Source organism: Cupressus sempervirens, chromosome 10, assembly GCF_028749045.1.
Source record: "Cupressus sempervirens isolate cs-2001-9-10 chromosome 10, ASM2874904v1, whole genome shotgun sequence".
Lineage (NCBI taxonomy): Eukaryota > Viridiplantae > Streptophyta > Pinopsida > Cupressales > Cupressaceae > Cupressus > Cupressus sempervirens.
Window position 1 is genome coordinate 609,346,051 of NC_143127.1, and position 24,856 is coordinate 609,370,906.

The 24,856-nt window shown below is 36.7% G+C and overlaps 1 protein-coding gene and 1 pseudogene across 1 annotated transcript; both read right to left on the reverse strand.

The window, feature by feature from the left end:
• Positions 1-3,719: 3,719 nt before the first annotated feature.
• LOC149535326 (protein STRICTOSIDINE SYNTHASE-LIKE 10-like) lies at positions 3,720-8,934 on the reverse strand. The gene is made up of 4 exons (XM_089804149.1): positions 8,498-8,934; positions 5,045-5,320; positions 4,668-4,835; positions 3,720-4,379 (listed from the first exon to the last, which is right to left on the reverse strand). The coding sequence occupies exons 1-4, from the start codon at positions 8,836-8,838 to the stop codon at positions 3,980-3,982; spliced, it is 1,185 nt and encodes a 394-aa protein (XP_089660275.1). The 5' UTR covers positions 8,839-8,934; the 3' UTR covers positions 3,720-3,979.
• A 14,940-nt stretch (positions 8,935-23,874) lies between these two features.
• LOC149535327 (tRNA (guanine-N(7)-)-methyltransferase pseudogene) lies at positions 23,875-24,495 on the reverse strand (annotated as a pseudogene).
• Between the last annotated feature and the right edge of the window lie 361 nt (positions 24,496-24,856).

Consider the following 24,856-nt stretch of genomic DNA (forward strand, 5'->3'; position numbering starts at 1 on the left):
CATGGTATTCTGGTAACAAAATTATAGTTCCTTTTAGATTTGAGTATATATGTATATGTATCATTTTTTTAAAGTTAATGATAGTTAACCAACTATTGTTGACTGGTCAATATTCTTTAACTTTGACTTGAGTTGAATTTTCCCCATTTTATGGAGATTGCTAACATGTCATTGGTTTTGCAGGGGCAGTCTTTACAAGATAAGTTGCCAAGCTTGGAATAAATAAGAGAGAAAGGAAGGAAAATGTTACGTATCTTATACAAAGTAGATAGACCGATAGGAAGGAAAAAAATGCTATGATAGCAAGGGCAAGGAAAAATGCCCATATGTCAATAAGAGATAGATAAGATAAAAAAATCAAAAGTCTGTAAGTATATCCAGCACAGGCCTATTCTAGTATGATAGATTAGTTCTGTCAAAGGTGTGTCAAATGAATATGAATGAATAAGGTGTTGTTTATATTGTGAAAAAACTCAGTCTTAATTGTCCATTAGTTTATAAAGTATATACTTTAAGTATCATCATAAACCATAAGTCCCCCATTAATGATTAGTTTGAATTTGAAAACTTTTATGGATAAACATCATAAAAATTTATAACCTATCAAGAAATTAAATATGAATGTATATGAAGAAACATATAAATATAGAATAATTAATATAACCTTACTAAGAACACTCATAAAAGAATAAAGTACAATCTCCAATATTTTCCTATTATGTAATCCTTATAGCTTAGTAACCCATCAATTTGATGCAATTTAAGGTGAAAGGTTACTAAATCTATGGCAAAGAAAGGAACATGGGAGAAGATTCCTCTTAATAATCCAAGTGTAATTAGTATCATTAAATGTATGATATGTTACGAAGAAAATTAGGAATTTGTAGTAGAGAAATAATTTTATTAGATTGCTAGATGGAACAAGAATAAAATAATAAGACACATAAAGAAAAACAACTTTTTAAACCTTGCTTGTATGTGCAGGACTAGAAAATGAGAAAGGATGCATATTAGAGGAACTACCAACTCTAAAAGAATGCAAGAGATTCTCTAATCTACCATTAAAGTCGTTAGAAAAAAAGGTGCAAAATCAATATCATTTAAACTAAAACACCCATTTATATGAAGCTCCAATGTCTTCCTTTCATCTCAAAAAATTGACGCAGCTCATACATTGACAAAATGCACTTGATGATTGAAAGCAAGTTGACAAAATGATAGAGAGAATACTATAACAAGTTGTTAGTCAAAAGTAAGAGAAATGATCTCAATTTATAGAATTTGTAAGAGGACTAGAAAATGAAAAAATATGCATGAAAGAGTTAACCACAAAACTCTATCATGTAAACTATCTGAATCTACCATTAAAGTCATTGAAACAAAGGTGAATAAATAAAATGTGAGTACTCAACACCCCTTCAAATGAGGCTCCAATATTCTCCTTTCTTCTCCACTACTAGTAGATGATGTTGCTCTTGATAATGACAAAATGCACTCAAACTTGAAAAGTGATGATAATGGATGTGAGAATACTTTGAGTGTGGTTAATTGCAGAGACACACAAGAGTCTCAATTTATAGGATTTATGAGCCAAGTTGATACATTATAAATGAATGTGAGAATTGGAATGATTGTCATTATTATGACAAATCGAAAGCATGAATTGCAATGCACAAATCAATGCAAAATTAGGGGGGAAACGGAAGAAGCGAGAAGAGGCTAATTAGTAAATTTAGGAAGGCAAATTAGTGGAGAAAAGGTGGAAGAAATGTGGAGGCAAATTTATAAGGAATCATGAAGCACAACCTTAGGAGATGGAAAAGGCGATTAGGGGAGGGTGTCAAAGTTCGAAATTTTGAAAAAAAAAGTGAAATTAGAAATTTAAAAAAATCCCCAAATTCATGGAAAATGAGCAATTAACTAATTAGAAATTTGGATAAGATAGTGGAAGGAGTAAATTAATAAGATCAAATGATTAAATGATTAGGGGAATAGGAATCAACCGTGGTTATTTATCCCCATAGCACAAATTAGTAAATCATTGGCCAAATTCATGAATTAAATGTAGGGATAACCGGACTTCAATGATTGTGATGCAGAATTGAATTGATTTTGATGACATTGAAAAGGGTCAAATGATGAATATTGATTGGATAATGATGCTAGATTGGTTGACAAGGTTTGATGGCATGTCGAGTTCATTGGACAAGGATTGATGATGTATGACATTAATGAACTCTGTCAATGCCATAAAATTGATCACATTGACTGATGAAGTTAGTTGGAATAGCATTAATGGATTTTGTTAATACTATTAAATGAATTTGGATAAGGACTTGATCAAACATTGTGGGACTTGACAATGTCAATGATTTGATTGATGATGATTGATAGCATATTAGGTCGACAATGTTTGATCAAGCACTGAGAGACTCAACAATGCCATATGATTGTTTTCATGATGGTTGATAATAGAAGGTTAACTAGGCACCAAAGGGCTCGACAATGCATGAGGATTGGTTTAAAATGATCAAAGTTTGGTTTTGACATGTTTTAAACTAATTTGAAATGATTAGAATTGTTTTATAATTATTCGAGTCAAGTTAAGGTTGATCCAAGGCGATTTCAATGTCATTGGAAAGGTTTTGAAACGATTTAAAGCTAGTTTTGAGTATTTTGATAACAATTTTGAACACAGTCAAGTTGGGCAAAGTGATCAAGAATATGATGCAATATAAGAGAAATGTTAGTAAGAAATTGAATGGAAAATGACCCAAGAGAGACGACACGTTAACAAGGGGACACATAGGTGTGAAGCATTTTTGGGTGTCTATAGTGTATAGCGTAATTTTCTTTATGTTTCAATTACAAATATTAATTTAAACAAGTTTTCTATATGATGGTCCATATAAACAAGCTAATAACTAGATTCAATTTTATAAATTTTGAGAAGTTTAAAAATATATTGTATTAATCAAAATGAAAGCTTTATAAACACTACTTAAGATCAACAAGAAAGACTAGAAAATTAGAAAGATTTGGATTTACAACAGATAGAGACTATTCCTAACTTAAAAGGCAACAAATAACTATGATTTCATCATCTGAATCTAACCCTCAAACAAAATTGCTTTGCCCTTTGCATCTTTGTTTCTAGTCACTTTCTTCGTCCAACTATTCTTGCACAATTTAGACAAAACAAATTTCACACGTTCCAATCATTTAGATCCAAGGAAGGGAGGACCCCATACCCATATGCCACGAGATATTACCTAAGGCAAAGAGGATTATATTATCAAATGATACAAAACCATCGTAGAAGGAAATGAATATTCCTCTCCAGATAAAGCCAATATTTTTTGAATAAAGGTATGTCTCAAACTGCCAAAATAGATCATCTAGCTACCTTTGCAAATTCCAAACTACCATGGGAGTGTCCATGAAAGCCTCAAGGTATATGATTTTCCCTCTTTTATTAATGTTAAATATCACATCATCAAGTCCCCCTAGTCATTCTTTAATAAAAACCACTTGACACGGACGTACAATATCTCACTTTGATAATTTAACATGAAAAAGTAAAAATACCTACAAAATTTATAATTTCATCTTACAATTTTACATCTATGGAGAGATGCACTTCATACCAGTTGCTTAAGAATTTCCAAGTAATTCTTACACAAGTGAGGAAATAATCAATACAACAAGATAATTCCAAGTTCGAAAAAAAAATTTACTCCGTTTTCCTATATCCCAAAACTTCTTATAAGTTACAACAACCACCATGACAATATTTGCAATTTAAACTGCATTATTCAGAATGGGTTGTCAAGCAACAACAAAGGAGATAAGGATTAAGAAAAATAAAACATAAATTGATGCATTCATTTCCATGCTCATTCGCGCCATTGAAAATCTGTTGAACAGGCTCTTGCGAACTCAAACATGATCTTAAGGAGGGCAAATTCCACAAACTTGCTTATCTCGAGTAGAGGGCTACATTAGGCACAATGACGGATCCCATCCACAGCTTCCCATTTCGTTCTTCCACTTCACTGATGAGCTTCACTGTGCTGCCCTGTTGGTCTTCGAGAACTTCCATAATCTTTCCATCCTCACTAAGACGAATTGCAATCGCCTGTTGATGTTCACCAGTGAAGATATAGTAAAGCTGTTTAACAGAGAGGGGAAGCTTAAAGATCGCCCAACGAAGCCATGGATAAGATAATGTCAAGCTCGTAGGAAGATTCCTCCGACAATGTAAGGCTACCCAAAAGTCCCCCTCCGCATTGCGCCGTATGTTGTCTGGAAATCCTGGGAGTAAAGCAAATACCTCTGAACTTCCCGCTTTAGGACCCTTCAACCAGTACCTCAAAATCCTGGTCACCCAAAATTTAAATCATTCAAACTATGCATATACCCACAAAATCACAGGAACCAATAATAAAATGAATGAATCGCCCATAAAATCCTACATAAATAAGCCCCAGAAAAGAAAACCAGCAAATAAGCTTAATCCTAGGTATATCTGAGCAGGTGTAGCTTAACCCTAGGTATATCTGAGCAGGTGTATCGAACAACTTTAGGCCACATCCATGGATGTTATTGTTCTGTGAAACACGTCTTGGAGAATAGTGGGAAAACGAACAATTGGCTGAGAAACATACCTGCAATTTGTGGTCTCTGAAACAAGAAGAAAGGAGAAATCTTTGCTCATTGCAACTCCATTTGCAAACTTGAGATTCCTAAGGAGCACGGTGACTTCTCCACTCTTTGGATCGAATCGTATCAGTCTGCCTGTATCATCCCCACTAAGGATGCAAAACAAGAACTGCCTGCAACTCAATAAAAACTTACATTAGCTTTGTTTTTTTATGGGTAAGAGGCTGAAGTTAAGATTTATTATTATTATTTGTTGTAATTAATTATTATTTATTAAGTTCTAATTGACCCACGAATGACCATTATATTGTAGACTCTTGAGTTTTACAGACAACAGAGTAATAAGAATAACAAAGGTGAGTGCAAATTTTTGTTGAGCTACCTTCTTTGAAAAGTGGTGCTAGTATCAGTGAAGTAGACCACTCCTTGTTCATCAAAGTCTAGGTCATTCGTGAATCCAAGTGGTTGTCCTTCTGCCTCATTAACGACGAGCTTGGCAAGCCCTCCTTCAGAACCCAAAACAAGCAATCCGAAATATGCATCTGCAACATAAAGCTCACCAGTTTGCCTTTGAAATCTCATTCCCAGAGGCCGGCCACAAATGTGCTCAAAAGCTAGGTTGGGTGCAGGAGGATTCTTTGGATTACAGACTTCTGATCTAGACGCACAGAGAAATCGAAAAGCTATTATCCCAAAATATTAGCCGTGTAGTAATAAATGTTCATTGTTTACCCATGCAATGGATAATTTAAGTAATAAACAACAAATGGAAACCTTAAGGCAGCTACATATCTTTGAAACATGTATCCTAGAGGAACTTGAAGGACTTATTCTAGTCCATGTATAACAATGATGATCAAACTTCACATACTGACTGCAATAAAGAATTTACTATACTCCACTATTACAAGCGTATTCTGAATAATACATCTTCAATCTGAAGTTTATACCGGGTTTATTTCTCAAAACAAGAGGATCGAACCATGGTCTTAAGCACCGAAACTTTTCTATATTGTCAGTTTAAGCTACCAAGATTCTGTGTGAGACAGTTTCTGAATATTGAGAAGGATAACCAGTTTTCTCCTTTTCCTGTCCTTTCATGAACATTAATGTTTCAGGTAGCTACAGGTGTCAGCATGCCTTTGGGCTACTTTTAGGCCTTTTTATCTTTTTGTAAACTAGAAAATCAATGTCTTGGTGTGTTTCTAGCCATTGTGAACGGACTTTGGTGGTGCAAGGAATACATTAGTTCATTTGATTAAAGATATAAGCATAAACCTCCAATCAGACAATAAAGTCATCTTCGTAAGTCCTATTTGATTAGCTTGGCAGTAGTTTTAAGGCTGGAATTAACCTCAATCTTATTAAAGAAATTGCAAAGAACCAACCATAATGCTGAAGGAATGCCTGGCTCTTCCAATTCGGATCTTAGGTAGCAGATATTAAAAGTATCCTCGAGGAAAAACTAAAGAAGCAGTTACACATGCGGATCAATATGCACGTTTGTAAATAAATTACATAATGCAGTTTCAGGTTACACTGCAAAGACCATAAGTTACAAGTAGAGAAACTTGAGGATACTATATATTCATTTCAACCATAGTACCAGACTCAGACTCCACAACTAGACTCAATAGCTGCTTGACAAAATGATAAAAACGTAATATATAAATATTTCAAAAGATATAAAGGTTGTTGGATGCACTCTTCTTTACATCAACTTCAAAAAAAACATTAAAAAATAGTCTATTTTGAGCTACTTCGATCACTTACACTAGTTTGAAGTTTGAACAAATAAACAAAAGAGGAATTCAATTGAAGGATAGAATATTTACAACTTTTAAAATGATCTTACAGAAAGCATAGATTATAATATCCATAATGTCAAAATAATCACAACATGGAGAAATGAAGTCACTGGCTTTATGTGGGTTCCTGATCTCAAGTAATGTTTCCATGGTTGCAGCAGCATTGTAAGCCCACCTGAGCATAGATTACGATGTAGATGACATGGAAAGCGAAAATCACAACATGGTGACATGAGCTATGCTAGAGAGAAGCCTGTATCACTCAGCCCAACATCACTAGCTCTATATCAGGTCATGTGCTCAAATCTCAGATAGATCCGCGCTGCTGCTGCAACCATGGAAGCATTACTTGAGTTCAGGATTATCTCAGCAAACCAAATGTATACTTGCAATTCAATTACTCAAGGTTTTTGTTGGGAAAAATTCGAGAGAACAAAAGAATGTTATTTTGAATCCATCATGGTCCAAAATAATTTTTAGTTTTTCCCTTCCAAAAACAGAGTGGGGTTCTAGAGACAGTAGCCCCAAGTCAACGGGCAGCACCTTGAGTGCACTCCTTTTTTGGCAAACACAGAGTTTAAGTGGGAGCACTAGTGAAATTGGTCTTAGTTTTGTTGGTGAAATCGAATGGTTCTGAATGAGTTCATCAAGAATCAAGTTTTGCTAAGTGCATGGTTCCGAGACCATAAGAAATGAAGCCAAGATCGTACCCAGAAAAGATTTTAGCAGAAGGGATATCCCTCGGTCCTTGGCTTTTAACTAAAGAAGTACTCTAACCTTTGCCAAAAAAAATATTCAATAAATAGATACACATTGTACAACCCTAATGGTTTCCAGCATTCTTTTGTGGTGGAAACCTGGCGTGTCTACCACACCAAGCAAATCGTTTTAAAAAGCATTCTTAGAAAACAAATAGACTCCTGCATTAGACAGTGAATTTAGAAATGCGTCCCTAACAAGTACATTTGCAATAAATCTAACACATCCTTGTTGAACTTGAAAGCATTTGTATTAAGCTCCCTTGTTACAATGGGCCCAAATCCCATGTTATTCTCACTGAAAACAGTAACTTTGTAATACTGATGCTGGGGCAATCATTTTAAGAGTGCATTAGATTTATAAAAAGTGGGAGATATTACACGCATGCACTTAAGTCCAAAAAATTTATCAATAGCTTTCAGTCGTATAAGATTTTTTATTATCAAACCCTTTAATGTCATCATTGTTTTGTTGTCCATTTTTCCTTCTTATTATACCTTCATTTCATGTAGTTTTTAGTCCCGTGATCTTATTTAGGAAAGTACATAAGGATTCCATTTCAATGTGTATGGAAATGATAAAGACGAGAGTATTTTCCCTCGCACAACTTTGTTCCTTGTTTCAGAATGTTCACATCTAAACACATCCCATAGAACTGATCGCACAATTGATAAATACAGCATTTAATTTAGGTGTTAATTCTGGGAGTATCTTTTTTGTCTGGTTAATTTTGAGAAGCACCTATTTTGTAAGTCTAGCTTACTTCTATAAAAACTCCGTGTTTTTCTTCAAGATGAGAAAAGGGAACTGACCACACCATACATAAATTGGCAGGCTCATGTTTACACAAGAAGATATGGACCAACTTCATGTCTGAATGCTAATGATCAATTATTTTCCCCCTTTATTGCCTTTTAGTGTTCAACTGACTGAATTCTTCCTTGATTTATTGCAATAACTTACTCTGTAGTGCTGTGTTAAACAATGGCCAGAGCATTCTCTGAGACCATAATTCCGAGTCTAAGAACCAAACAATTCTGTAACAAATTACGCTCGGGATCTCAAAAAACATACCCACCCCATCAAATGCTGACTAACCTAAAATAACACCAATTTCATTTTTCAAAAAGTGATAGCGCCAGGCAAATAAAAATCATAGAAACCCAAACAAATTAATTTCCCATTGGGCCGTTACATTTTGGTCAGTAAATTTGATTTTCGAATGTCTGCTGAAATTTTGTACTGGCAAAACTGAAGAACCCACTTACCTATTTGGTGAGGTGAGAGCAAATTGAGTCCAAACTGAGGTTGGGGCATCCCATCTGAGAATCCTGCCATCACTAACCCCCGTATAAGGACCCCTCCCTTCATTGTCAAATGCCAAGCTCTCTGGACCCACGGCACCATCAACCACAGCAGCAATCTCTGCATTCTTCAGCCTGTTCTTCGCATCTGTAACTCTGGGTTGAGATGAAAGTGGATGAAGCTGAACTGGTTTAAATGATATATTTGGGTTTTGTGATAAAAGACTCATTCCCAATGGATCGGTCCCTAGTAAAAGGGCCAACAATGCAATAACTACTGAAAGTAAAGCCGTGATAGTACCCATTTCTACAAGAAGTTTGAAGATGGATTATTTCACCCATTATATAGTCCATCTATTTAGGTTTTCCAAGCAGGCCGCTGAGGAAGAGAGGAGATTATCGCAGCCGGCCAGTCAATAAGTTGGATTGTTGGTTGTACTTGTGACTGGTTAGTTTCATGTATATTGTTTGGAATGGCCGTCTCCACGTATCTAGTATCTAGACAATTTTATGCTTTAGAAATCTCTAGTCTAATTATGGTTGTGCAAATCTTCATTCTTAAATTTAGGATTTTACTTGAACAAATTGGGAAGATGAGTATGAAGACATATTTTTGTGCTAGAGCTTGGAGTTGCTCTAAAAAGTAGTACAATCTATTGTTTTGACATTCCTCAAAAAACATTATCAGGTTTTGATTTTCAATTCCTACTTGCTAGTAGGAAATTGGAAAATCTGGTTTTGAGACAAAATTAAAAGTCTGGTATTCTAATTCCATTTTGCCAATTTTGAAACAAACACAAAAAATTTTAAATCCAGATTTTGAAAAAGTCAATTCCTATCATCTTTCATGAACCAAATGGACCCTTAATGTCCTATTAGGATAACTTTGTGTTTATGGTGATGTTGAATCGTTTGGTTTAATAAATCAAATTTATTTATTTGTTCATTTTTTCCAAAATAAAAATAAAATTATGAAACATTATATTTATATTAATAATAATTGGTTCAAAAATGACTCTCGAAGAAAAGAACCAGAAAAGAAAAACTTTAGTCATTGCCTGATACAAAAATGATACAAAAAAAGGAAGATTGCATCTAAAGAGAGCATCTATCAACACTAATGAATCATGTCTATGTAAATCCCAAATCTAGAACATTGTGATTACAAAGTGCCCAAAACTCATATGAATACAATTCATTATTTGGTGTTGAAGACAACACCAAGAGCCAAGCCAAAAAAATGTCATAAAAGTTTCTATCATTGATCTTCATCCAAAACTCCAATTGAGACTGTGATATTAGAAAAAAACCATCCGGTGCAAGTGCAATCCAAGACCTTGAATTGCATACAATATCTCAAAATAACAAGTAAGATCCAAAAAAGTAAAACATGAGAAATTGTAGAGAAGCTGTGATTTACTATCAAATAATATTTGAGAATTGCTCAACATTATTCTAAATATATTCTTTTGTCATAATATTAACCAAGTTGGGAAAATCAAGGAGTTTCAGTGGGGAAAGTAAAGAGTTAATATAAACCCCGTCAGTACCCAAATTAGCCAGACAATTGGCTAATAGATTGCCTTCTCCATAAGTATGCATGATGTAACAGTTAGAGATTGAATCAAGAAGAGACCATACTTGATGCAATATACATTTTATGGACCAATTATATACATGACGTTTAATACATGCATTTAATAATGGATGGATCCCCTTCAACATTAAAATAGATATATATTGATTTTGCAAGTTACAAACCAAAAAGCAAGGCCAAGGTCCCAACTTTGTTATTAGTACTCAGAGGGAGAGGGGATAATTTTGCTACAATCACATGACCTTAAAAGTCTCCAATGGCTATGCCATAGCCACAGTTACCAAGATTTCCCCAAGATGCCCCATCAAAATTGAGTTTGCAATAACCCTCACTTGGGGGAATCCACTTGGTTTGTGCTCAGAGAAAAGGAACCTTAGATGGACACAATGGGGCAGGAAGGTAAGGAAAGAGTAAACCCTTCTATTGATGAATAACATAGCCATCCCAAGGAGAAAAAACATGTTTACCCTTATATTTACTTACTATAGCATTAACAAGCTCAACAATAGTTCTATTTAATCCTTCAAGAAATTGGGGGATTGGAGATGATGTCTTCCTAAAAATTCTCTTACTTCTCTCCCTCCAAATTGCCCATACTACAGATGCAGGGATGCACTTCCAAAGACAAGAAAAGGTTGATTTAGAATATAAGATTGGCCATGCCTAGAATAAATCCCACAAAGAGGTAATGGCATATGAAATTAAGCTTATTAAGAACAAAATGCCAACAATCTTAGGCAAAAGGGCAGTTTAAGAGGAGGTGATCTGATGTTTCTATAGTTTGTAGATATAGCACACAACTAAAGGGATCATAAATGTCCAATCTATGAAGATGATCACTAGTTAAAATTCGCTTCCTTAATGCAAGCCATGCAAATCATTTTGCTTTTGTTAGAACTGAACTATTCCAACATATTGTGTTGGAGAGCTAAGTATCCTTGTTTAACAAAGTATTTACCATCTTTAGCTAGAACCCAGAAGAGGCAATCTAGTTGATTAGACATAAAAACATTCCTTTCAACTAATATTTGTTTGAAAGAAGTAGCTTGATTGTGGGTTATAGGAAGAATTGAGGGGTCTTGCCAAATGACTAGCCCTGTGAATCTATGTATAGCTGAGACATAATTAGAAAAAGATGTCCCCCAAGCTTGAATCACTATGTTTGAGAAATCCTTTAAGGAATCAATAATGGCAGGGGGGGAACCCATTCCAAGATTTGAACCAAAAATTGACAATATCACCATTGTTCACTTCCCAATATATGAATGAAGTAATATCTTCTTGAGAAGCCACAATGAAATCCCAAATGACAAAGCCCTTTGGCCAGTCCAGGACAATAAAAGCCTTGGAAGGTTCCAAGTTATCTAAATATTTCTCTTGTAAACGGCGACACCATTTGGCAGAGGATTTGTCATACATTTGCCAAACTAGTTTAGCACCAAAAGCCTTATTCCTATTATTAATGTTGGGAAGTTCAACACCTCCTATTCTCAAAGAGGTTGACATGGCATGAATAGAAATTAGAGGTATTTTCTTCTGTCTATTCATATTTACTAACCAAAGAAAGGTGTGGATTAAAGTTTCAATTTGAGAGATGATATCTTTGAGGGCTTGTAAAATGGAGAAATAATAATTAGGAGTGGCACAGAGAATAATTTTGATAAGAAAAATTCTACTTGAGAGAGATAACTAGCAAACCTTCCAAGCACTAATTCTACTTTCGATACGATTAACCACAAATTTCCAATAAGAGGGTTTGTTTAATCCCATAGAAAAGGGAACACCAAGATAAGTAGAAGGCAAATGATCAAGGGCAAAACCTAGCAGGTGGATTATTCTTTGAGTAAACAAATGGGATATATTAGAAACTTAAATTTTAGATTTAGTTATATTCATACATTGACCTGAAACTTGTGTATATAAATCAATGGCTTTCTTCATACTTTGTGCTTCTTGATATGTAGATGATCCAAAGAGTAAAGTATCATCAACAAAAAGAGAATGAGTTATGGACAAAGATTTACCCACAATGTTGATACATTTCCATAATCTCTTTTGATTAAAAGAGTAAATAAGTCTGTTGAAGGCCTTTGCCATAATGATAAGCAAGAAAGGAGAAAAAGGGTCACCTTGATGAACTCCTTGGGAAGAGGCAGGCAAAGAGACCTGCTAGTGCTCCATTAATGAGAATAGAGAAATATGCACCTAAAATGCATGCCCCTCTCTCTCTCTCTCTCTCTCTCTCTCTCTCTCTCTCTCTGTATATATATATATATATATATATATATATATATATAACTAGGGAGAGGTGCAATGGTAAAGTGGATAGATAGTATTTAACACTAACAAGTTTTAGCTATTTTTTATTTGATAGCTTATAATTTGTAATTGTGCAATAATTATAAAAGAGACATGTTTTAACAATTTAAAATGTGAATTAGAATTAATCAAATTTTTAATAATTTATGACAGTAAAATTGAAATAATACATTTGTGAATACATACTCAATGCAATCACTCAACTTAATGTATGAGTTTATCATGTTTAAATTGCTAAGACATAAAAATATATATATATTAAACATAATACTATGTAATGAACTAAAAGAGGGGTACACATTTATTAAGACAAAAAGAGAAACATAAAGAAGAGTTCAACAAGGAGCCCTATCCTGAGCAATAATGTCATCTACCTAACACGACACATCTAAGGGTAGTTGGCCCCTATCTACAATATTCCAATCCTAAAAATGATTATAAGCCCATTTGACCAAACAATCAATAGCTCTATTCCATTCTCGAGGAATGAAATTAAAACTAACTGACTGTAGAGAAGTACACAAGAGAAGAGTTTGATTAAAAATTGAATCCAATTGCCATCTAACATCCTCAAGCAACTGCGAAGTAAGCAAATTCACCACCACTTGAGAGTCAGATTCACAGAAAAGCTTGTGCCATCCCCTCAAGCAACATTGCTCCACAATATATAAAATGGCTAAGGCTTCCATGAGATTGTTATATTGGATACAATTGGTTAATTATGTGTTGTCTTTGATGTTACACAAATTTCATAATCATTATCAGTCAATTTATGTCGAGCTCACTCAGGCAATGAAGACAATTTTTTGTGTCCACCGAGCACTCATGTGTTTGCTTACTTCAAAAGGTAGTGTCTACCAAGTTCACTTAGGCATCAAAGGAAAAGATGCAGAAAGTGAGTGTTAACCGAACTCACTCAGTTAATGAAGAAAAGTTAGATGGAACTAGTGCTAACCAAGCTCACTTAGTTGCCAAAGGATTTTTGCAAGTTTGCAATGTTATCCAAGCTTCTGTTAGTTAACAAAGGAAATTGTTTTTGAGTTAGTTTCTATCCAGCTAGGTTGGCTAATGAAGGATTTTCTTATTTTGACATAATTGATTTAGCTATTGATTCCAATTGACTAAGGTGATGAATATTAATTATCCTAAGATGAGCTGACTTGACAAAGTGGAAGATATAAGTATAAGGTCAAGTTTGTGATTTCAATGTATGAGGAGGTGCAATACACGAAGATGTTATTAGAGATTTAATAATGAGAAGAGAAAGTGAATTTGAAGGATAATCAGAATATCCTCATAGAGCACCAAAGTTATATTCGATCAAAACAATCAAGTACAAGCCAAAACAGATATCTATAATTAGCAAATCAGTTGATTTCAAATTATGTCATCTTATTGTTACTCTCTAACCATTGTAGTAGTGATTTAAATCTCTTAACAAAGTTGGTTTAATAGCTATTTCCAAATCCTCTAACAAGGTGGCAATTCTATTGAATTGTCTCAAGACCTCTAACAAGGCCACTCCTAATAGGGTGATTAAATCCTCTAACAAGGTTGCACCTAACAATTTGTTTTGTAACCTTTAACAGGGTTGGATCCTAATAGGGCTCACTTCAGAAGAGTGAAAATAGTAACTAGTTGCAATTGGTGGTTTTTCCCAAATTGAGTTTCCACGTCAAATCCTAGTGTCAAATGTGTTCATGTTATTTTCTTTTATATGTTTGCAACTCAGTTAAAGTAATGGTAATCATAGACAATATCTAAAAGTTTATATGTTAAGCATTTACTGAGCTAATTTAGTTATTACCTGTAATGCCCCGCTTAGAGATCCTCAGAAACAAGGATGAAATACAAGCAAGATAAATTTTTTTTAAAACCAAGTATAAGTGCACATGATAACAATCTACAAAGATCAAAAAGATCACAATGGAAGACAACAAACAACCTCACACCAACGGATCTCCAAACGCCACTACCAACCAAAACATAAAAAGAAAACATACGAGATCAACCAAGCTGAAGAAAAAAGTTAACTCCTGAAAATTGGCTAAGTCTGAAATCTTGAGGCCCTGAAATCTCCTAGAATCTTTATCTTAGCTCATAGAGATCTGGAACCTATCTCAAATGGATCGCCACATATATTAAAATATATCATCAACTTATACTTAAATGATATATTTTAAACCCCTTAGGAATTCTGTTTTGAACTAGGAAGGTGAAAAACCCAAAAGGGTATCCAAAACCAACTTTCAAACTTTTTCCCAACAAGCCTAAATTGCCCCTATTTTCTACGCAAAATTACAAAACATCAGAATTTTGTGCAAAGAAGTTCCTTCTCATGTGAAGAAGTGCATAGCCTTGCGTGAAGACTTGCACAGACTCATGCAAAGAATTGCATCCTCACGCGAAAAAGTGCAATCTTGCGTGAGAACTCAAATCAGCACGCACACAAAAAAAGGTAATATAAGGCTAAGGAAACTATGAAACATAGTTCCTCCACACTAGGGAGTATCGGATCCACATTTCAAGGTGAGAACACAAGAATCAAAGCTAAAAGATGAAAAACTAGAAGCAAATTCTAACCATCTAATCCATAGCAAAGGGAAGAACAAAAAGAAACATTGCAATGAATTGAAAACAACATCACATTAAGCATAATTAACATCACGATGCAAAAAACAACCAAACTAGGTATGTGGTTCCTCCCAACTGTCAATGGCATCATAAGACCATCGTGAGCCCTAGCCATCCCCCCCATGCGTAACATCCCAAGCCATTGATTAGATCATTGATACTATCGTGATAGGGATGCCACTACTGAACATGCTACAATATAAGCAAAGAAAATCTAACATGCTAGCAGTAAGCATAAGATAAACTTGCAAGCAAATAACATCACCTACCACATGCTAAACATCATAATAAGGAATGCGTTAAAACTACATCAACTAAACATGAAAAATGACATTCCAATGAAAGCATAAATCACAAGAAAGCATACTCTATAATCCAAAGTACCAAGTGACACATCCAACAACAGTCGCACTAGGATACAAGACCATCTCTATACGTCGATCCCTAGCAGTGGTGAAGGTGGCTACACCTCCCACCCACGTGGCACCTGTAGGTCCACACCTGCCGTGCTGATGGAAATAATGATCCAACCACAAACACACACAAAACAAACATCCATTGCCAATACTCATGCGCAGGTAGTATGATGACTAAATCCAAGGCATAGACAATGCATAACTATAGGTCCTGGCTAGACATCTCAATGGGCTACTATGTAGGGACTAACATCATGGAGAGTCACTTGGCATCAAAAGGCCCAAGCTAGGACTTGTGCATATTCAACATGCCTCAATGAAAAGGCTCTAGCACCCCAAATCTTTTATTATCTTAAGTTTATTACAACCCAACATTTTATTTAATTATCACTTAATTAAAGCTTCCTTCACCAAACCTCTAGGCACAATGATCACTAGGCTGCAAGGTAGAAGCCCCCTCCATATGCTACCCTACCCTACTCATGCTCATCCAATGATGAGTGCCCGTAGGCATGCAAATTTCCAACCCATCCCAAATGATCACAACTTTTGAAAGTACCATGGAAGATTAGGCCCCATAGGTCACCCAATAGATGTACTTGTGTGTGGTGCACCACCATCACAAAGATCATACCAAAAGGACTAGATGAGAACACAAAGCAAAAAATCCCTCAATTGAAATAGAATCGAGAGGATGGATGCATCACACATCCCAATGCAAAAAAAATGCAAAAAGTGGTTTGACTGATATCCAAATGGATCATCCACGTCCATGAACCACATTGTGCCAAGAAAACTCGAGAAAATAGGGCGACATGCAAAACAAGGTAAAAACCCCAAATTTGGAAAAATTCAAAATTAAAACCCATTTGTCCTTTGGGTGCAAAAACTCCAAAAATCCAAGAATAAATGAAATCAAACACCGTATGCAAAAATGACCAGCATAACGGCTCAAAATCTCAAAACTCCATCTCGAAAATAGGGAAAACATTCATACTTGACCAACTGGGTAGAACTAGCAAACAGAAACAGAGGGGAACACTAGTTCTCAACCCCCTAACATATTGCTACAAGAAACGGAAGTAGAAACAGAGCAAAAACATTAAAACAGAAAGACCCCACCTGACACCAAAAGGGGCCCAAATTGAAACCCGTAGAATAAAATAAATAATCCGTTGAAACTGCTGAAACTGATGGCAAAGCAAGAACTCCTCTAGCTGAATCCAACGAGACCAACCTCGCAAAGATCCCATGCTCACAACTCCCACAACAAATAAAACAATAATCCTTAAGAAGAAGATTTCAAATTTTTCTCTCCAAATTCAATTTCCAAAATGTGAGAAGTGAATAATGAATTCACTTTTCCAATATTTATTCATTTTGAGTGAATAGTCGATTATGGAAAATAGCTAGCTGGAGTAGTTAAACTCAGAATCGACCCAAATGAAAATAGGTTATTATCCATAATGGAAATTCACCTAAGGAAAAGTTGCCAAAAATTAAATCCAAAAAGATTTAAAACCCAAATATCCAAAATCACTGAAAATCACTTAACACTTTTGTGAAAAATGCAAACTTCTAAATGCACAAACATGCTCATAGGTCTAATCGCATAATGTAGATGAGTTTCAGATTTACTAATCATTGGAAGGTTTTAATTAGAATAATTAAAATAAGGATACATCGACCATACAGGGACGACATTGGTAATTATGAACAATTGAATCACTAACTCCATAGGCCACTACTAGGGATATAATTCCTGCACACTAAAACACACGATCAAGTGCAATTGTATATAATATAATAGCTAAAGTAATTTAAACATTAATTAACTAATTAATCCATTTACATCATTCACATTTGCAAAAAGCGTAACGAACATAAATGAAGTAAATACCCATAGCCTAGAATCCATCTCATAACATAATCAATAAATATGTCCAATACATCATATAACTAGATATCATCATAGATCTACTATCATCTCAAAATAGCATCAACATGCAAATTTGATAAACTAAATAGTATAGAAGTAAAGCATCTGTGGTACTAAATCCAAGTATAACATCTAACCCTCGGGTCATCTCAAGAAACATAAAAAGAGTATCAAGTATCTCTCGAATCAAAAATAGACAAGGTATAGACTACAAACACAAGAGGCACTATGTCCTCCCCCACTATCATAGGCTTACTCTTGGAAGCTGGAAAAAAGATAGGGGTAGAATCCCCTCAGTTGTGTAGCATCCTCCCAAGTCACAGAGGTCTCATCGCTTGGGTCCCATTAGACCCTTACCTGCTTTATGTCCTGACCTCGCAAGGTCAGCCTCTAGTGCTATAGGATATGAATGGGCTCCAAAGTAAGCTGCCCATTCACTACCTACAAGGCATCCCAATCAAGAACATGGGTCACATCTGGAATATACTATCTCAACACAGAAACATGAAAACATCGTGAATGTGTGACTGGCTAAGTGGCAACAGTAGTCAATATGCAATAGGACCAATCCTTTTGAGGATCTCAAAAGGTCCAACAAAACGTGGCACCAACTTAGAGCCTTTCCCATAATGAATGAGGCTCTTCCTCAGATGCACTCTCAAAAACACCTTGTCACCAACAGAAAAGTGACGATCCAACCTATGGGCATCTACATACTTCTTTTGCCTATCCTGAGCAGTAACCAAATGCTCCCTAATGCAAACAACCTACTGCTCCATATCCTAAAGCATCTCTAGGCCCAAAAGAACTCGGTCCTCTAAATGATCCCAACTCAAAGGGGTATGGCATGGTCTACCATACAAGGCCTCAAAAGGTGGCATGCCAAGAGAACTATGATAACCATTATTGTATGCAAACTCAAAAAGGTACAAATAGTCCTCCCACTTCACCAGCCTATCCATAACATACATGTGAAGCATATCCTCTAGAACCTAATTAACTCTCTCAGTCTGACCATCAGTCTCTGGGTGATAAGCCGAACTAAAATTGAGATGTGCGACCAAAGCATGTTGGAGAGATGTCCACAGTGTAGAAGTAAACACTAGATCTCTATCCAAAATGATCTGACGAGGAATCCCATGCAAACAAACAATATCTTCCAAGAAAACATGTGCTACAGAAGAAGTTGTGTAGGATGCTCTCATGGGTGAAAAATGTGCTACCTTGGACAACTTGTCCACTATCACCATGATACAATCATGTCTCTATGATGACATAGGCAACCCTATGATAAAATCAATGGATATCATATCCCACTTCCACTTTGGAATGGTATGTGGCTGCAAAAGACCTGTTGGATGCTGATGCTCTACCTTCACTCTCTGGCACTCAAGGCATCTAGCAAAAAAATCAGCAACATTGCATCTCATCCCTACCCAAAAGTAGAGCTCTTTGAGATCATCATGCATCTTCTTAACACCAAGATGTGTGGAATGCGGTGCACAATGCGCTTCCAACAAAACCAAGGTAGAAAGATCACCCAAAATGGGTACATAGATATGCCCCATGTGACGTAGTAGTCCATCGAGCTCAAGTACATAACCTAACAATTTCCCCTCAAGGGTACATCTAGACTCGATCTTCGCCCTCACCTCCTGATACCAAGTGTCATCAAGAAAAACCTCTAAGATACGGCTTTGCAAATCCACTCCCAATGACATCACTAATACCTCATGTTGCCTTCTGCTCAAAGCATCCGCAATGACATTCTCCTTCCCTTTAATGTAATGAACATCAAAGTCATACTCACACAAGAACTCCATCCAACGACGCTATCGTGCATTTAGGTTTAGCTAAGTAAAGATATACTACAAGCTCCTATGATTGCTATGCAACTCAAACCTGTGTCCCAAAAGAAAATGCCTCCAACGGACAGGGGCATGCACTACGGCCGTGAGTTCCAAATCATGAGTGGGGTAGTTAAGCTCATGGTCCTTGAGTTTTCTAGACTCAAAAGAAATCACTTGACCATCTTGCATTAACACTGCACCTACGCCTTCCAATGAAGCATCTATGCAAACCAAGAAATCACCTACAGGATTAGGCACTGTAAGGATTGGTGCACTGGTCAAACACTCCTTAAGAGAATTAATTGTTGCCTCACACTGGTCTGACCAAACAAACTTCTTCCCTTTCCTCTGAAGGGAAGTGATGGGATGGGCTACTCATGAGAAATCCTTCATAAAGCGATGGTAGTAACCCTTCAATCCCATGAAACTATGAACTTCTGAGATATTAGTGGGTGTTGGCCAATCCATGATAGCATGAATCTTCTCTAGATCCACTGCAATACCATCACCAGTGATGTGTCCCAAATACTTCACCTCAGACTAGAAGAACCCACATTTACTCAAGTTGCCATACAATTGATGGTCTCTCAAGCACTGTAATACCTAATGTAAATGGACTTCATGCTCCTCCTCAGTCTTCGAATAGATCAATATGTCATCCAGGAATACAATGACACATTGATCAAGGTAAGTATGAAGTACACCATTCATCAAACTCATAAATACTGATGGCACATTGGTTAACCCAAAGGGTACAACCGTGAACTCATAATGCCCATATCGTGTACAAAAATTTGTTCGATGAATATCAACCTCTTGGATACAAAGCTGATGGTATCCCGACTTAAGATCAATCTTTGAGAACACTTGTGCTCCCTACATCTGATCAAACAAATCATCTATCCTCGGCAAAGGATAATGATTCTTCACCGTCACCTTATCCAACTGTTGGTAATCGATGCACAAATGAAATAAACCATCCTTCTTCTTCACGAAGATGATTGGTGCACCCCACAGGGATACACTAGGAAAAATATGGCCCAACAATTCCCCCAACTACAATTTGAGCTCACTCAACTCCTGAGTAGTCATGTAGTAAGGAGCTCGTGAAATAGGCTCTACTCCTAGTACAAGATCAATCCAAAAATCAATGTCATGCTATGGTGGCATACCTAGAATCTCATCAGGAAACACATCTGCATACTCATGAAGGAGTGGGTGATCATCAAGCATCACTGTATGGCTCTTGACTTCCTCAATATCACTAAGAGACACAAGAAACAACTGGAAACCCTTCTAGACACTCCACTTCAATTGATTAGCTGAGATCATACGAAGCGAAATTGGTCTCTGAACTCCCAAAAGTTCCACCTGACCACCTGTGTCATCCACACACTATACCACCTTATGATGGCAATCTATATTCGCCTGATGGGTGGCTAACCAATCCATGCCCAACACAATGTCATATGTTCCCAGAGGTAGAATGCGTAAGTCCACTATGGTGGAGAAGGTTCCCAAATTCAAAACACAACTCCCAACCAAAGAGTCCACAACCACCTTAGAACTCGTGGCTAACTCAACCTGCCACCTATCAACCTGATGCATTGCCACTAGCTCACATTGATGAACAAGAGATAGTGAAATGAAAGAATCAGAAGCACCAGAGTCAAACAAAACTGAAGTTGAAATACCATGCAATGTACTTGTAGCCTTGACTACCATACCTTGATACTTAGCTTGGCGATTGTCAATTGCCACAAAGACTCTATGATTCCTACCTACATCTCCTATAGTAGGCTCAGATCTTGCTGCACCTTACCAGGTCTTGTGGATGGTTTAATCAAACAATCATAAGATTTATGGCCAGGCTAGCCACAAGTGTAGCAATTCCCAGAAAAGTTGGGACCTAACCAATGACCACCCTAAGTAGCGCTAGGATAGGGTGCACTACCTCTGTTGAACACTCTGATTAGGATGATCTAGCTGAGATTTCTTTCCTCATTTCTAATAATCCCCTTTCTTTCCTAAGGTACCAAAAATTTGTCCACCCTTGCCCCAAAACTTCTTCTTATTCTTACGGTAAGGACCACCTTGAGAGGGTTCTAATTGGGATTGGCCCTTGCTTGAGGACTGAGTGAATGGAGCATCCTATCCTAAATTTTGAGCACTTTGGTTATAAGAACCAAATTTACCACTATACCCCCTAGCCACATTGCTCTCAATGATCCTTGCCTTCTCCATGACAAGAGCAAGTGTCCTCGGTTGATGAGCATCAACATCTCCAATGATGGAGTCTCTGAGACCCCTAACAAAATGTTGGGTGATGAGTGCATCATCATGCCTATAGCTCAAATAATGTTTCAAACTAAGGAACTTCTTCTCATACTAATAAACTGTCATAAAGTCCTGTTTAAGCTCATAGAATTCATCAATGCAAGATTCACGATACTGTGCTTAAAGAAACTTCTCTTTGAACCTCTCCTCAAAGATCTCCTAGGTGAGATCTGTGACATTGATACCAAGTCTTTCACTCTCTTCACCCCACCAAATGGAACCATGTTCCCTCAGCTATGTGATTGAATAATGGGCCTTTATGTTGCTCCCATAAGGTAGTAATGAGAAACAATGCCCTATATCGAGAAACTAGGTCTTAGCCTTGATTTTTGTTCCCTTGTCATCAAACTCTGGTGGTTTGGACCTCTAAAGTTCCTGCATCATCTCAATTTGAGTGAGATCAACATCATCTTGACCATGGCCCCTCCAATGGTGCCTTCTATTGCCAGGTAGTGTACGAGAGCATTCCCACTCACGCTCGTGTTCCTCCTCTTTATGCTCTGAATAGTGGGACTCTCCATGATGAGATCCCTCTTCATCCTCTTGATTATGTTGGTGCTCCTTAACATGAGGGCCCATTGGAGTAAGAATTTCTTGGTGCACTAGCATCAATGCCCCCAAGAGATTTTGATTAGCATTGTTACCCTATTCTCCCTCTCCTTCCTGACGTTCCTCTTCATGGTGTTCATTTCCACGGTTACCACTATGGGTACCACCACAGGCACCAAGCCTACGTATAAGAGGCATCACTATAGGAACAACAAAATAAGGTCAGAACAATCTGATCACAAGCATAAGAGTTAAAGCATGAACCAATAAGATATCAAATAATAAAACATACTATAACAATACACAACAGAAACCAAAACCATAGTGGAAGCATAACATAGAGATCCCAATGTTGCAACTAGGCTCTGATACCAGATGTAATGCCTCGCTTGGAGATCCTTGGAAACAAGGATGAAATACAAGCAAAATAATTTTTTTTTAAAAACCAAGTGTAAGTGCACATGATAACAATCTACACAGATCAAAAGGATCGCAATGGAAGACAACAAAAAACCTCACACCAATGGATCTCCAAACACCACTACCAACCAAAATATAAAAAGAAAACATACGAGATCAACCAAGCTGAAGACAAAAGCTAATTCTTGAAAATTGGCTAAGTCTGAAATCCTGAGGACCTAAAATCTCCTAGAATCTTTATCTTAGCTCATAGAGGTCTAGAACCTATCTCAAATGAATTGTTGCATATATTAAAATATATCTTAAGTATATACATCAACTTATACTTAAACAATATATTTTAAACCCCTTAGGAAATCTATTTTGAATTAGGAAGGTGAAAAACCCAAAAGGGTATCCAAAACCAACTTTTAAACTTTTTCCCGACAAGACTAAATAGCTCCTATTTTCTGTGCAAAATTACAGAACACCAAATATTTCATGCAAAGAAGTTCCTTCTCGCATCAAAAGGTGCACAACCTCACATGAAGACTTGCATAGACTCACGCAAAGACTTGCATCCTTGCCTAAAGACTTGCATCCTCGCACAAAAAAGTGCAATCTTGCACTAGAACTCAAATCAACATGCACACAAAAAAGGTAATAAAAGGCTAAGGAAACTACAAAACATAGTTCCTCCACACCGGGGAGTACCAGATCCACATTTTGAGACAAGAACACTCGAATCAAAGCTAAAAGATGGAAAAATGGAAGCAAAGTCTAACCATCTAATCCATAGCAAAGGGAAGAATAGAAAGGAACATCACAGTGAACTGAAAACAACATCACATTAAGCATAATTAACATCACGATGCACAAAACAATAAAACTAGGTACACAATTCCTCCCAACCGTCAATGGCATCATAAGACCATCGTGAGCCCTAGCCATCCCCCCTACGCATAACATACCAAGCCAATAATCAGATCATCAGTACTATCATGATAGGGACACCACTACTGAACATGCTACAATATAAGCAAAGAAAATCTAACATGCTAGTAGTAAGCATAAGATAAACTTGCAAGCAGATAACATCACCTATCACATGCTAAACATCATAATAAGGAATGTGTTAAAGCTACATCAACTAAACATGAAACACTAATAGATTTGGGAGTGTTTTGAGACGTCAATTTGCATTTGGCTTTTTTTTCTTTCCTTATAGCCTGACGACGTCGCAATTGCGACGTCGTCGGGCTATAAGGCAAAAAAAAAAGAGGCGCATTGCTCATTATTTGCTACCACTGAATCGAGCTCCGCTGCTGCTGAGAATTATCACTGCCTCCGAATCGCCAAATTGAGCACCCAAGGTATGGAAAAGTTTCTGCTGCTTCTTTCTCCTCCTTTTTCCTCTTTATATGCTCTGGAAACAAACTCAGTAGGGACACTATAGAGATATTATCATAATGGCTCGGATTCGCTTTTCGCAAAGCCAAAATTCTTTCTTTAACATACTCGCTTACCTTGTCGCGGAGCTCCATGCCTATCATCAGGGTCGATGGGAAAATGGGTGAAAGCTGCACCAAAAGCCCACCAAAGCCGCAACCAATATCTGCAAACCGAATTTTCTTTTCTTGACCAGTTGAGGCAAAACATGCATTCGCTGGTTTCAAATCCTTAGAGTTCGAGACTTCGTGTTCTTCTTGAGCTTTGCCATTAGGGTTAGGCGCTGGAGATTTGTTGTCTTGGAGATGTTTTTCGAAGAAATATGAAGGGAAATGGTTGGCATAATCAAATTGAGCCGGACAGAGAGGTACAGGAAAGTGCGAATCACTGAGAGGATTACTGTGAGCTCGCGCTCTGTAAAAATGCTTCCTTGGATGCTTCACAGACGCGCAATGCTCTCTAGCATGCGACATTGCTCAAATTTGAGGGTTTTTCTTCACATTTCTTGACGAGATAGGAGAGAAGCTCTGTGGTGAAGAATGGTTGTTGCAGAACCTCCTGGATGAATGGCTGCCGTAACATGCCTCCCGTTGTCTTGTCATATTTCTTCAAGATCTTTGCAACCCCTGTGTAGTCATGGTCTCGCTCAATGGACAAATTTGACAAAATGGGGGTTTTGAATTTGAGAAATGGGGAAAATTAGGGACATAGTCCATTATTAACCTTACATACCTCTGATAAACACATTCGAAAACCTTTTGTCTTTTTAGGAACCCCATATACATCTGATAAACACATTCGAAAGCATTTCATCTCTTTTGGAACTATTGGAAT